Here is a 14,955-nt window from a genome sequence, read left to right as displayed (position 1 = left end):
GTGCAGCTAAGGATTGAAGGTATGCAGACTATAATCAAATCAATCTGCACTTGATTTCAATCTATCCTCCGACGCACCCGGTGGTCCATTCTGCTTCCATTCCAACCTGAAAACGCGTTTTCTTGTCTACCATCTCTCAATGGGATGTCTTCTTCACCCTTCCTCGTCATTCAGAAACTATGGATTCAGCTTCTGCGACAGGAAGCAATAGCTCGTGCGTGCTCTGAGATCATCCATGGAAGACAAATAGCGTGATAAGAGGCCCCATTGACAGGTGAGTCTGCTCCATCAGCTCCCTGAGCCTCCTGAGAGACGCCATCTTTCTAGTTACGTTCTTACAAGGTCCTCGCATTCGACAGCCACAATTAGTCGATGATCAACCCATCCCCCATCCATCTCTCGGGCTGACCTAAAAGTCTGGGATCAGTTTGCTTTCATCTGCGGCGCCTTAACGCCTCGTCTTTGGATTTGAGAAGCGGGTCCCGAAAGCATCATCATCCTGTAGGTTACTCTACGACCTCATAGTTCATGGCCATCCTCATGGTTCACAGCATAGCCACGGTTTCAAAGGATACTCATCTGCCATGCGCATACGTCAACCAGCTTGCAGATACAATGAGGGTCTCCATACCCCTTCGCTTGTTCCCAAAATTCACTTATGCCCAAATCTAAATCATTTCGCGCATTTTGCATCCACTCGTGCTATGCCCAGCCTCGCTTTTCACAGGAATCACTTCGCCATCTGAAACATCGAGAATCTGCATCTGTTAAAAAAACCCTGAGTGGTATAAGCGAGTCTTTAGGGTGATATGATCATGGCTCGCCCCTTATCCTTCACCTTGTGATTCTGCAAGACTCGTGCTGCGATGGCATACTGCATAGTAAAAGTCGGAATACCATACTTTGTTACATAGACTGGATCAAGTCTGCCTAGAGCTGCGTTTTAGACTTTTAAGACGGGCGATAGCTGTGATCACAGAATACCAGCTCCAACCCATCCAGCTCGGTGATGTCAGCGATGGAGGAAACCGTACTGACATTGACTGCAGCTTCGGCATGAAATGATTTGCTGTGGAAAATAGGGAACAGATAATCCGCGCGTATGTGGCACTGCGCTTTCTCGTAGGCACATTTCTCTCTGGTCACCTCTAGAGGTTAATCATCGAAGCGCAAGTGCTTGAAATATGTTTAACACATACTCTCGAAATGACTTGAAATCAGCTAAGACAAAAGTTAGGCCGGTCGCAAGGTCATTTCCAGCTGAAGTCATAGAGCAATGCATGATACCGAAACCGACAGATGCGCTCAAAGACTTCCTCTGTGCGTACGTGCTTTGCGACAATCTGTTGACGTAGACTAAAGATTTGTGCGTAGAATCTCGTTCGTAGCCTCCCATCTTATATAGAAGAGCCATAACGCACCCTTCTAGCGTGCGTGAAAGAGAGCTGTTGCGTGAGATGTAACACGTACCGTAAAGTGAAAGGGAAACACGTAGTCGAGATATACGGAGATGACGATCTCTGAGGCAACTGTATTCACAAGGCATGAGCACCAGTCAACTATTGATCATCACCGCGGGCTCGCCTGACGTATGGCGACGAGACGACTAGGTTATGCCCGACGCCAGCGTCCACGTGCGAAGCGTAACCTGCGACAAGCACAAAGGACTCACCAGCCCGCGCACGATGCCGCTCCCTGAACACTGTTACCAGCATGTACGACGCGCCTCATCTATGTGAATGTCCACGTAATCTTGGGCGTGTAAAAAACGGGGGTATGATCACCTCGGGAGGCGTTTCTCGGCTTCCATCTGTGATTTCGACAAGTATGCTGCGAAAGCCCGACGGGAAAGGATTGTGAGATGATCGTGGGGTCGATGAGCGGATCTTTGGGGGTAAGGGTTGGAAAATGTGTCAAGATTCGGTTGATTAGCTGCTTCTGGGAGAAAACGAGGAGATGAAGCGATGATGAGGAGAAAGGAAGAGGGTCGATGGTCTGGGCTGGGAACAGGCGCGGCGTGACAAAGGGCGTGACAAATTTTATTTGTCGTGTGTTTGGCGCACGACCTGGTCTGGCACAGCGCATTTCGCTTTCCTCAACTAGTACTGCCGGATCTCATCATCTAATTGCCAAACCCGAAATCATCCAGTTTCATGGAATATACACCAAGCTTAGCAATACCAATCTGCAGCTCGACTCTCGGCGACCTACTGATTGCCAAATTTTCGAAGATCAGGCTGCGCAAGTCGAGAAAACAAAGTATGTGTTCTTCGCCGTTCATGGCTTCGGAGAGACTGAAACTGTTATCTTTGCTAAAGGTAGATGCCTCCTGGTGCCTCACATCGTGTCTGACATAAATAGATCCATTGTACGTGATCGACCCTGCATTCTCAACGTGCGCCTGCCAAAATCGGTATCAACGCAAATTCTCGTGGCCTCTCACGATGTTGAAATGTTGCTACAGTCGCTCGCGTGGTGAGTTTCGGGTCGGTATGTTAAAAGGTCAGTCAAAGTCGCCGCCTTTCTGACTTAGCCCTATGAATACTATGTCAGCATCCTCACGTCCTTCTAGTCGAGATAGGATGAATCTTCAATTTGCCACTCATGGAAGGGCATAACGGAACTCTCCGGAGCATGATAGACTGATGCACGAGGCGAGTAGTGGACTCATGTAAGTCCGGAGTCATGAGCTGATTCCGAGACTGGATATTGGCTTTACAAATAGACTACAGTCCGTTTACATCCAGGAGTCTGTCGAGAAGTAAGTTACCGAGAACTGCAGGTGGGCATGAGGCTCACCACCTCGTGTTTTTTCAGGACTCACTCATCCTTCAACATCCACTCGATGGCGGGATTCTCATATGTCAATTACGACAATCTCTCATACCTCTCGAACCACGTCTTTCTACCACCAAAGTTACCACAAAAAGATGACATCAAGCAACCACATGTCGTTGCATTATCTCGCTTGGCTGGCGATATCGCCAAGGAATATAGAGATCGGTTAGATGCTACTCACCGTCGTTGCTGGGATCCCATCGTTAGGATGCTCGAACATATCTATCGATTCACGGATCTACCAAGCCTCGATAGATTGAAGGAGGATCTTGCATTGATGGCAGTTGATGGTAAGCTCATGTTTGGACTGCGTTGTTGCACAAGAAGTTGATCATCGGTTCATATAGACATCCTTGCACTGTATGTTCGAGCACAGAACGCTGCGATCATCGTTCGAAAGTACGCCGAAAAGACTGTGTTCGAGATTTTCGAAGTTTCGCCAGCGGCTGCAATGGTCATGGGGACGGAAGGGAAGTTGATTTGCTCCTATCCCGGGCCTGCAGTGGAAATTCCAAACGATGTATTCAATGATGGGGGATTCCAAGAGGAGCTTGCGTCGTTCATTATGCAGATGGACGCCGATAACTTGGATTCGGCGCCCACGACGACGAAGGCGGGTTCGAAGGTCGTCGAAGAGCGCGACACCCAGGACCCGCGATATATTTCCCAGCTTCTTGTCGGAATCTTGCGTGGGATGGGACAGGGAGCGACAGTGCGTCGCATCAGCAAGAGGATTGCCGACGATGTCCTCTGGAAGGATGCATACAAACCTTGGCGGAGGTCTGGTCTGTGGCTCATCATCCGTGTCGCAATTCAAACTTCCCTCGAGGACATCAATGACTATAAATCGTTCATTCTTTTTTTCCACTCGCACCTTCTTCATCTATGCCTTGGATTCGACTTCAGCAGTGACTTGATTTTCTGTATGAGGGCCAAGACGAGCCGCCGAGCCTACAAGCTGGGATCTTCTGCACTTGATTTTGTTCTGAAGGAAGTACAAGCAACAGGGAACGCAGTCGAGGTCATATTACAGGGCCGTTGGACTGCGATCCAGCGCGCACAAGAGCATTCTTCGTTTTGGGCTCCCGAGACTCTTGATATCGCTAGCGACACTGTTCTTTCGCTGAGAGATTCCGGTGGCTATCTTTCACAGGTCCTCAATCCTGATCCCCGTCGAATGTCGTCAACACAATTCAAGCCATCTCAGGCTCCGCGACTGGGAGCGCTTAGTGGTTTTCAATCATTGGAGGGTAATGGGTTGTCGAAGATGTTCAACGATGACCCGTACGTTGCTCAGGCGGACTTCGAAGAACTTGTAGACATCCATCTAGATTCGTGGCTGTCTCGAAACATTGATGATACTTCCACCGGTACTACATTGGCCTCATGCCTTACACAATATTTCGAGTTTGCTATGCAGCACTACTCCTCGAGCCCCGAAGATCTGTCTTTGATGATCCTGATTATCATGGAACTATGGGTTGCCATCGACAAGGTAGCTTTGGTGCATTGCCCACTCCTACAGGAATATTCCCCAGAAATCCCCATGACATTCATCGAGCCACTGCTTCTACGTCATTCTCGCCCGTTGCGGCGATCAGCAGCCGTAGAGACATACCTGCGTGGCCGTCACGAGCGCGTCACTTCCAAACAATCGATCTTCTCGGACAAGGTGGACAGGAAGACGTTCTCTGTTCGTTTCTTCGCCCAGTCATTAGACCTTCAGTCCCTCAAAGCACGAATCGAGCATCATGCAACGGAGCAACGGAAGAAAAAGTGTGAAGAACTTGCTTCACAAAATGCCTTGCATACACAACGTACCACAACGGCCTCATCGATGAGTCACACATATACTGTCAATGATACACACCGTCCGAGGAAGTGTCCGAAATGCAAATTGGAGAAATTGGCGAAAGCTATGACCATTGCAGTGCACGAATGGCCGCTTCCGGATACAGAGTTGCTCGCAGAAGCTGTAACTTTCGAATTGAATTGCCCAGAGATTTTCCAGTTGTGGAGGTCTTCAACGCTTCGAATCCTTTGGGATCTTGGCTTATCGAGTCGTGTTACGGGAGCATCTCCTCACGTCGTCCTGTGTATGTATCCTGGCCTTACCCAATGGGCCAAGCGATCTGTCCGGATCACACTTGCATCGTTAACGAAATCATTTTCACAATCTCATTACAAGACTACATCCATTCCTGCTAACGAATCTTCCGTCTGTGTCAACAACGGTTTACATTTCAGGCTCTACGATCAATCTCGGGGTGCTTGGGCTGCTGGGCCTTTCTCTGACTCTAACATTTCCCAGTATTGTACTATGAAGCTCCCCTCGGAAGGACCGTATCAAGGCTTACAATGTGCCATCGAAGGGACAGACCATACAACCAATAAAGTCTTGGCTAACCAAACTAACTGCCCGAAGGCGCTTAGCATTCACGAGCACATCGCCTTCGCTAGCTTGCGCAGCGGGCCTCTGCTACAGTGGATGAATATTGCTCGAGAGATCGTCTCCAATTCTCTTAATTTCAATCGTGAAGAGGTTCATTCGCTCTTTACTCAAGCTGCGTGGCAAATAGGACCTTTATCCCAAGATGGAGAACGCCGGAGATGGCACGAGGATCTTGAGAACAAAGAATTCGGGCTCGTGCTACTCAATGGACTGGGGAGCCTCTTGACGAGTGTTGAATCAAATTGGCTTGGAGGTGTCACAGCGAGAACCATCAGTATGTCTCTGATTTCGTTGATTATCACTGTTCTCACCGAATATCCCAAGTATTCCTTGCCAATCGCCTCTTGGCTTCCGCGAGTGACCCAGATATCCATCAGAAATCTTACATGCTATTGCGTCGGGCCCGCGCTATCACTGCTCAATGGACGCGCCAGCTGGCTTCGAAACTCCAAGATAGTCATGAAGAGAGCGAAGCTCTCGAATTACAACTGAGTACATGTGCCATGGCAGCAACTTGTCGCGCGACATTTGACGTGGATCCTCATCATCTCCGGTATTTGCTTGAGTCTGCAGATGATACTGCCATTGCGCTTGAATGCGCGATCATCGTTCACGACAACACTCCTTTGGCATTGCAAGCCGCCCCCCCAGATTTACTCAAGCTGCTCTATCGTGATCGACGACTGTCACATTATCTTGAGCGTTTCTTAGCACAGCGTGTTCGACAGGATCGACGAGGAATGGATAACGCAATTCTTTCTCTATGGACTGCATATATCCCTGCTGGTTGGCTGAAGATGTCTACACCAAACTCTCGATGGTTAGAGACTCAGACTACGACAAAGTATGCGAGTAACATGCCGCAAACCGTTCATCTCAACTTGCTTGAAGGGAGACTCCTGGTCGACGGAAAGCCATTGGGTCGCCTCCCTCGTGGCATTGTTCAGCATTCCACATATATCCGTATCTTTGGTCAGGTAGGTCCCTTCGATCAAAAACTGTTGAGTCCTTCCATTGATATATTTTCCCAGAAAATTCTGGATGTAGTTCCTTCAGATATGCCAGGGATGGAGTATGCAAGTCGTGCCTCTGTTCATGAACACCAGGCGAGCCTCGACAATGTCTCAATTGTTTGGAATCTAAACCAGTTTACAGGTCTACTTTGTCCTACACGCATCTGAGAATCGCCTTGTTATTCGATCCAAGCGGGAAAGCAGCGAAGATATTCTGGAGCTTATTCCACATACAAGGCTGTTCGGAGATCTACCGACGTTGCTGGTTGAGGGTCATGCTCACTGGTTCAATCTACGAACTGGTGATCTTGAATTGAGACCCCTTGACAACCTGTGGACCTCGTCCCCTACGAACTGGCACATTCGATTCTCAACCGATAGCTCAACAATGATATATGGTGAATCGTCCATGTTGCTTGTCGACACGTACAGCCCCACATTCGACATGATCTCTAAACGCCTGCAGCCGCTCGAGTCAGCGAAGTTCCTCACCATCATGTACGAGATGAACACAAACTGCGTCTCAGTACGACTTCCACGGCTGGGACTTTCATTCAGCTTAACAGCGGAAGGGGAACTCGAGTCTCAAAACCTTCCAGGTATGATTATCGATGATAATCAGTCCTGTGGGACGATGTTCGGCCTCCAAAACATACTGGTTTTAAGAGAACAAGGCAGCAATCCCGATCGGATATCCCAATCTCGACGTGTTCTCATCCCGCAAGGCAAAATCAATGTTGCGATCCAAGGAAACCATCCAGTTATCACCATTGATACAGGAACTTCGAACCGCGTCTTGTATCACCAATACAAGGTTGACAGTCATCTCGGTTATCTTGCAGGCAACGTGAATCTGGCTAGCAAGTTATTCAAAATCTACCTTCATGCAATCAGCAGCCACTGTCTCCCAGACCCTTTGACAGGACGTACCGGAACGGAAGAATCACTGCAGGAATTGTGCTCGTCTGGCTGTCTATCTTTTCAGAGGTTCAGTTCGGTTGAGGCAAACCTGTTAGAACTAATCAGCTTGTTGACACCTAGCAGATCGTTCTACCCTCGTCATCTCAAGGTAATGCAAACAGTCAACTGGTCTAACCTTCCATCTCTCTCTCAGCACAGAGGATTTCATTCTGCTGCACATCTAATATCCGATTATGCAGAAAAACTGCACATATTCCAGACTTCAAATCTTGCTTTCGCAATGAGTGTCAGCGATGACCAGCGACACGGGTTCTTACAGGACCGTGCTGCACAACGGAGTTCGTGCTATTATTCTGCCGACAGTTCGACGCGCTTCACATCATTTATTTCCACCGATTCTTACTACCCTTCCCGGTCAGACATTATCGCTACAAATGGAACCAAGGATGAATCAGCCGTGTTCAGTACTTCACGGATGGTCATGATGTGGTCATTCGCCACCTCGCTCAAACCATACAGCTCCAAGCTACTTTCATCTCTGGGATCTGGGTCAGTTGCTTCTCAATCGATGAATCTATTAGATTTGTCCTACAACCGGAGCTGGTTACGACTAACCCTTTCCGATGCTTGGATTTCATTATACAATCTCTGTCGCAAGCGCACAGATTCTCGCAGGAAACAGTATAGGCTAACACTCAGTCTTTCTGCGATGACCTACGGCTCACCCCTCCTTCGAGAATTTGTTCCTATCCTATTAGCATTCGCGACTACTCCTGCTCTATGCCACATAGATCCCCCCTCGTATGCGTCTTATGACCTTTCGGACGGTTTCAAACCTAGCCGAGCCATAGTTCTCAAGAAAATCATATCCGCTGCTTTTTCGCTGGAGGATAGTCCATCGGCTCGTCTTTCGGCTGAATGGAAGGAGACCCCCGAAAGCTTACGGCTGCGACGTCGTATCCATCACAATTCTCAGGTTGTATCTCTGGCCGAATCCCTTGTCAATGATCTGATGGAACAATGGCCTTGCGATGATCCTCAACTGCCACCGAGTAATGGTGCATACCACAGCTGGTTCAAAATTTCAGCATGCATGGCCGGGATCCGTCAACTATTCCACTCCTGCTTCAAGAACCGGCAACTCCGCCTCCATATTGAACGAGTCGAAGAGATCATTTTGGCTGGTCGGACAAGCCCATTTGCAGCAGACATAGCGGTGTACACGTTTATCCCCTGTCGTCAGCACCAAAGAGTGTCCCCTGATGCCTTCGTTACCATTCATGGACTCCTCGACCGTATACTTGCGCCAGATGTGGAACCCCTACCGAGCATGTTCTGGGGAGCCTCGCAGGCATCTGGACAACCTGATAACATTGCAGACCCTAGCTATTTACAGAAGCTCATCGCCAAATTTCGAAATGATCGGGGTGATAAACTTCATCACCAATATGGGCGAGAGTTAGAGGATAGCTTAAAGGATCTCCGTGTGCAATCCTCCCTGAATTTTCCTAGTTCAATTCCTTCCGCGACACTACAAGAGCTTTTTCAATATCGCGACCAATGCGATCACCGTGTGGGAGTCATATTTCGTATGATCTGTCAGTCTTTGTCACCATCGCACTCGATACCAAGCGAGCAAATCCTACACAGGGCAGGACTTTGGCCAGTCATCATACCCCGCTCAATCTTGAGCATGCTTGCGTTTCCGCATCGGGACAAACTCAATAGTCGATGGAAAGCAGTGATCATCACCTTCGCTCAGGCGATCATTGAGTACCAACGTTCTGCACGTCTAGTTCATTTTGCTTTGGCTATGGCTGTTGATGCATTCTACAAAGAATTGGCGAATACTCTGTTTGATCAGCAAAATGCGTTGGACTATCCTGACTGGTTGCTTATCCAGGTGCGTACTTACTTCTCGTCAATGAGTCACCAATCACTCAAGTCCCCATTTCAATTTTCAGATCGAAGGTGACTTTCTCATCCGACCAATCCAGGCTCTCGTAGCCAAGGAAATGATGCTGCCTTCCTCGAGCAAAAGCACTGTCCTCCAGCTGAATATGGGAGAAGGAAAGTCGTCTGTGATTGTGCCAATAGTCGCAGCCGCGCTAGCAAACACAAGGGCTCTGGTTCGCGTTGTCGTCCTGAAACCGCTAGCAAACCAGATGTTCAATCTTCTTCTCGAGCGGTTGTGCGGTCTTGTTAACCGTCGCATCTACTGTATGCCGTTCTCACGGGATGTCAAGATGGGATCTCACGAAGTTCAACTGTTCTCGATCCTCTACGAGCAATGTCTTCGTGAGGGTGGAGTACTAGTTGTGCAGCCAGAGCACATCTTATCATTCAAATTGATGGGAGTCGATTGTCAACTTCGTTCAAAAGATCCGGACCACCGCAAACTGGCGCCTAAGGTTAGACAATTTCAGACTTGGATGAATGATGTAGTGCGAGATATTCTAGATGAAAGCGATGAAGTCCTCCATGTCCGGTACCAGCTTGTATACACGATCGGAGATCAAAGGCCCCTCGAGGATCACCCCAATCGCTGGACGAGTATTCAACAAATTTTTTCCTTAATACAAAAGTACGCCTACAATTTACAGCAGCAATTTCCTGGAGGAGTAGAACTCGTGCGGAATTCTTCGGCCGCAAGTTTTCCTATCATTCGAATTTTAGGCGACAATGCCGCAAATGCTCTCACTTCATGGATCGCGGAGGCTGTCATCTCTCGGGGATTTTCTACTTTGACATTCGCGTTACTGCCTCAGACAGTTCGTGAAGCCGCTCTTCGCTTTATCACTGAGAAATCTTGTCAAGCTCAGGATGATTGCATGCTTCGAAGCTACTGCAGTGGCGTCTTTTGGAAAGGCCTTCTATTGTTGCGCGGTTTGCTGGCTCATGGGATCATTATCCATGTGCTCAAGGAGAAGCGCTGGAGGGTCGATTATGGACTTGATCCAGATCGTTCCATGTTAGCTGTGCCCTACCGTGCAAAGGTGAGCCAAGAAAGTCACCTGAACTGTGCAGTCGATATCTCATATTTAATCTAACAACAGGATACACCAAGTATCAGATCAGAGTTCGGCCATCCTGATGTCGCTGTGGCCTTGACATGCCTCAGCTACTATTACGGTGGTTTGACCGAAGCACAACTGCATCAGTGCTTTGATCTTCTCTTCAAACTTGATAATCCGACTCTGGAGTACGACGAGTGGATCCACCACAATCAAGATATTCCTATGGCTCTCCGCCAGGTAGATGGCATTAACACTCAAGATGGAGAGCAGTTCAGATGTTTTTTATTCCCTCTATTTCACAAGAATCACGCCGTCATTGACTTTTTTCTCTCTCAAATCGTCTTCCCAAAAGAGGCCAAAGAGTTTCCGCAGAAAATGGCAACATCCGGGTGGGACCTTGTAGAGTCGAAGAAGTATGTCACTACAGGATTTAGCGGAACGAACGACAGCCGATATCTCCTACCAACCTCCATCATGCAGCGGGATCCTATTGGACAACTCAGCACGAATGCCCGGGTGCTAATGCACCTCTTACGGCCGGAAAATGGTCACTATATTTGTACCGAAGGTGACTCGGGTCGTATGTCAACCAGAGGCTTCCTGGAGCGTTTGGTAGTTGAGGATAGAGATGTCCGGGTGCTATTGGACGTTGGAGCACAGATGCTAGAGCTCCAGAATGACGAATTGGCTAAAAACTGGCTATCACTGAGACCAGATGTCCCCGCAGCTATATTCTTCAATGACCAAGACGACCTAGTTGTCATCACTCAGGATGGCTCACTCGAATCATTCATCTCATCACCCTTCAACATGCAATTGGACAAGTGCCTCGTATATCTGGATGACGCTCATACGAGGGGAACGGACCTCAAACTACCATCTAGTTCCCGCGCTGCCGTAACATTGGGCCCAAAGGTCACGAAAGATCGTCTAATACAAGGTGAGCACTGCCGATCGCCTGATTTTGCTTCTCCCTTTTGGGGCTTATCCCAGTCATCGAAGGCTGCATGCGGATGCGCAAAATCGGAAACGGGCACTCGGTCATGTTCTGCGCACCTCTCGAAGTTGACATGCGCATCCGCGCAGTCTCCGGTCTAGGTCCGACTGACAGAATCAGGGTTCGCGACATCTTGCTCTGGACTATGGAGGAAACATGTGACGAAATACAGAGGTATATCCCTCATTGGACACAGCAAGGCCTTGACCACCAGGACCGAATGGCTGCGAATATTGGATTCTCATCGTCTGGGGATATTGAGAAGCTTAGGTCTGCCTGGTGCCAGCCGGAGGCTCGTAGTCTGGAGGAGATGTATGGCTTCTCTCCGACGGACAAGTCATCCGAAATATACCACATCACTTCGAAATTTCCTGCATTACGCGAGCGCTTGGAGTTCCTTGGGGTTTCATCGATATCGGACACGAGCATAGAGGAAGAGCAAGAGCGAGAAGTCAGCCATGAGCTCGAGAGAGAGCAGCAAGTTCAAAGACCGCCAAATGCGGTGGCCGCCACTCACAGACTGCATCAGGATGTCGTCGCTTTCGTCAAAACCGGGATCATACCTAATGGTTCCACAGAGTTCTGTTCTCTTTCGAAGCTCTTAGGCGTCAATGGTTCAAGGGCCCAATCTTGTCTATCACAACTGATGGCGACCAGAGACTTCCTGACCACGATTGAGTCATCGACAAGAAAATCAACACTCTCCGAACTTTCAGAATACTTACGCCCAGTGAACTGGATTGTGTCTAGCACTCGAAGTGGTGCAATGGTCCTTGTCGTCTTGAGTCCATACGAGGTCCAACTTCTACTTCCGGATATCCGCCGGAGTACCATCGTTCACCTTCATCAGTACACACCTCGCGTCACCAAAGCGATGAAAGAATTTTCGGACCTCCAATTTTATTGCATCCCTTCTCTTCCAGATACTTGGACTCCGCCACCGCCTGTCATCAGATCAATGCTGAACATGGTAGCAGGTCAATTATACTTGGACAGCTATGAGGCGTACACACGATTCTGTGCACTACTGGGTGTCTACACAAAAAAGCCGGTGGGAGAGAGTGAGATCCAGAGCGATGGATTCATCAAGCCAAATGATCGTCGTGGCATGATGTTGGACATCTGCCTGTTCGAGGAGAGTCCAGTGACGCGAATGAAAGAGCTCGTGGGACTAAGGAGGAAGGGAATGGAGTATCGTACCACTCACATAGGTAAAATCTTGAACGCGCGATTGCTTTCGGAAGATGATTTTGCGTCATAGGTTCCTGTGGCCCGGTGAGTTTAATCAGCATTCATATTTATCTAGATCTCACGCTGATCATGGATAGCACGCTGATATGGATATCAAGTGAACTAGTGTAACTCATGAGCAAAGGCTCACTTCTAGTATCAAGCTTGTCTATGATATTGATTATTAGAAGGACTGAAAAACGGACCTTGCCTACAGATTCATTAGTAGCCAGATCATTTGGCTAATGGCACACCTGAACTCACCATATCTCTGTTAACACTTGTGGTGCAAGCCATCATACTACTTCTACGTCCATTTCAAATGAGTGATCCCGTGTTCGTATTAAGTCTTTGAGTTAGCTTTTGGGTCTGCGTTTGGGTGTATGTTGATACAATAGATATGCACTTGTCTACCTTCTTTGTTTAAAGAGTTATTGAGATCACGGAGATGCGGAGTCTCGAGCGTCTCAGGCCCTTAATAACGTCATAAATGCATGTCTGAGAATGCAGGTTGAAAGTTTTCGGAGATTTGTCAAGTACTGTTCTGGAGCTCTTGGACTCTCACAGTCATTCTGGACGTGATATCAACAAGGGTATCAGCTAAATATGTCACAGATATCAGTTGAAGTTGACACACTACTGGTGCAGTGGTGCATGGAACACACGCCAAGTATACAAAGTCCAGCATGCACTATGTATTTATTGGCATGCTTGGACACATCTGCAAGAAATGAGGCTGCATCAGCAAACTCATAACCGGTCCTAGCCAGTATCAGAGCCCTAGATGCTCCCAAATGCTCAGGTCATCTGGGGATATCTGGCTAGATGTCTGTGTATGCCCAGATCTGGACAGATAAGGTGCTTTATCAAGAAGCTGACTAGGGGGACATTTTTGGAAGGCTGTGTATGTAATGCCAGTGCTGCTTCAGAGTTTTTTGATACAGCCTTAGATAAGAGCTGAGAAGAAAATCTCCTAGTAATGTATCGGATTGTCATTGGTGTTAACAGTTAGATATCAGCTTGTTAGTGGTATTGAGATACTTCCCTGCATCATAGCTTTCAAATGATGTATTATATACCATAATTCTTCCATAAATAGGTGCTAAAAATGTGAAAATAAATGACACCTCACTGAGTTCAGGCATTCCAAAATTATTTCTAATTCTCAAAAAGCTCAATATGTATTAGTTGTTGATGAAGTATATTATGGCTATATAGTGGAGTGGATATAGTGGAGTGGATAATTCTGGTCTTAACATTGCTTTTAGCTGATAGATGATTCAAGAGATTCTGGGTTCAATTCCTGTCTGGTGCAGATTGATTTTTGCAGTCATTCTACTGACAACAATTATCCAACCATTTCCAAATATGGTGCATCTGGACATAGCTGTTCAGACACCGTTGTCTCTGTCTAATTGGGCACTTGCTAAAGGTATCTAGGGGCCTAGGAGTGTCTGTCCAGGTTGGTACAGACACCTCCCAGTTTGCTGATGTGATCATGCGTGTTCAAATATGTCAGCAAAGAAAACACATGTGTGAAGCTATACTACACTGAGCAAAATGAAAGGGAACTTACAAACTTATCCATAACCATAATGGGAACCTATTCTGTGATGGTCCAACACATGAGCAATCTATGATTGCAAAGCCGAGTATGAGTTTTGGACATTGATATGACCAGGTGGCCCATATTGTGCCAGGGACAAGGCAGAAAAATGAGTTTATTTGGAAACAGTCAGAATAGCCAGAGACACATAGCAGGACTTCTGCTTTTTTGAAATTTGTATACTCTTATTGCCTTGCCAAAGACATTAAAGTTGGCGGGGTTACAAAACCTTGTTTTGACCAAACATGGCCCTCAATTAGTGTTGCAGGAATTCTGTTGTGTAATTTTCAAATCATAATTGACAGCTATAAATTACTGTAATTTTTGTAATTTTCAAAGGACCCTGGGCACCCCAAGTGCACATTTGGGTCACTTTGGATTTTTGTGGGTTTGCACAATAGCAGAAAGGCCTCAGGTTGCCTAGATATGCTGCTGTCTCAATGTTGTCGATTATGGCAATGGGCCATGTAGAAATATGGGCTAGAAGGTGATATCTCAGCATCTATTAGAACACTAGAAAGGCTATACAACATCTACCTAGAAGGTAATATCTATTCCAAAGTATTGTAAGTGTCAATCTGAGAGTATGTAATAGAAGTGGGCTTATCTCAGCATCTATTAGAACACTGAGGGAAGCCTGCACTGGCCACGCTCATAGTACGAGCGCAGTGGCTAAGAACTGTATAGGATCTCAGTAATACCCAAGCCAATGAGAAGTGAGTTAAGTAATATGTAAGAAATAGGTGATTTGCCTTAATTCAACACACCCCCTCAAATCTCCTAAAGTCCGATTAGCTCTGCCATCTTCTCAACCTTTTGACGAGCCAAGGGTTTGGTAAACCCATCAGCTGCCATTTCCCTTATGGGGCAATATCGCAGCT

At 47.4% G+C, this 14,955-nt stretch overlaps 2 protein-coding genes across 2 annotated transcripts; both read left to right on the top strand.

The window, feature by feature from the left end:
- Window positions 1-2,153: 2,153 nt before the first annotated feature.
- Window positions 2,154-2,479, top strand: HETIRDRAFT_174968 (uncharacterized protein; the record flags this gene model as incomplete). Its single annotated transcript, XM_009553496.1, has 2 exons — window positions 2,154-2,259; window positions 2,319-2,479. The coding sequence occupies 2 exons, from the start codon at window positions 2,154-2,156 to the stop codon at window positions 2,477-2,479; spliced, it is 267 nt and encodes an 88-aa protein (XP_009551791.1).
- A 366-nt stretch (window positions 2,480-2,845) lies between these two features.
- HETIRDRAFT_156836 (uncharacterized protein) lies at window positions 2,846-12,888 on the top strand (the record flags this gene model as incomplete). Its single annotated transcript, XM_009553495.1, has 9 exons — window positions 2,846-3,128; window positions 3,186-5,564; window positions 5,615-6,267; window positions 6,322-6,411; window positions 6,446-9,127; window positions 9,189-10,220; window positions 10,281-11,181; window positions 11,244-12,513; window positions 12,588-12,888. 8 exons carry the CDS (start codon window positions 2,846-2,848, stop codon window positions 12,497-12,499), a joined length of 9,276 nt encoding a protein of 3,091 aa, XP_009551790.1. The 3' UTR covers window positions 12,500-12,513; window positions 12,588-12,888.
- Between the last annotated feature and the right edge of the window lie 2,067 nt (window positions 12,889-14,955).

Source organism: Heterobasidion irregulare (genome assembly GCF_000320585.1).
Source record: "Heterobasidion irregulare TC 32-1 unplaced genomic scaffold scaffold_11, whole genome shotgun sequence".
Classification (NCBI taxonomy): domain Eukaryota; kingdom Fungi; phylum Basidiomycota; class Agaricomycetes; order Russulales; family Bondarzewiaceae; genus Heterobasidion; species Heterobasidion irregulare.
Note: the sequence above shows the minus strand (reverse complement) of the source record. Positions and strands in the feature narration are given on the sequence as shown.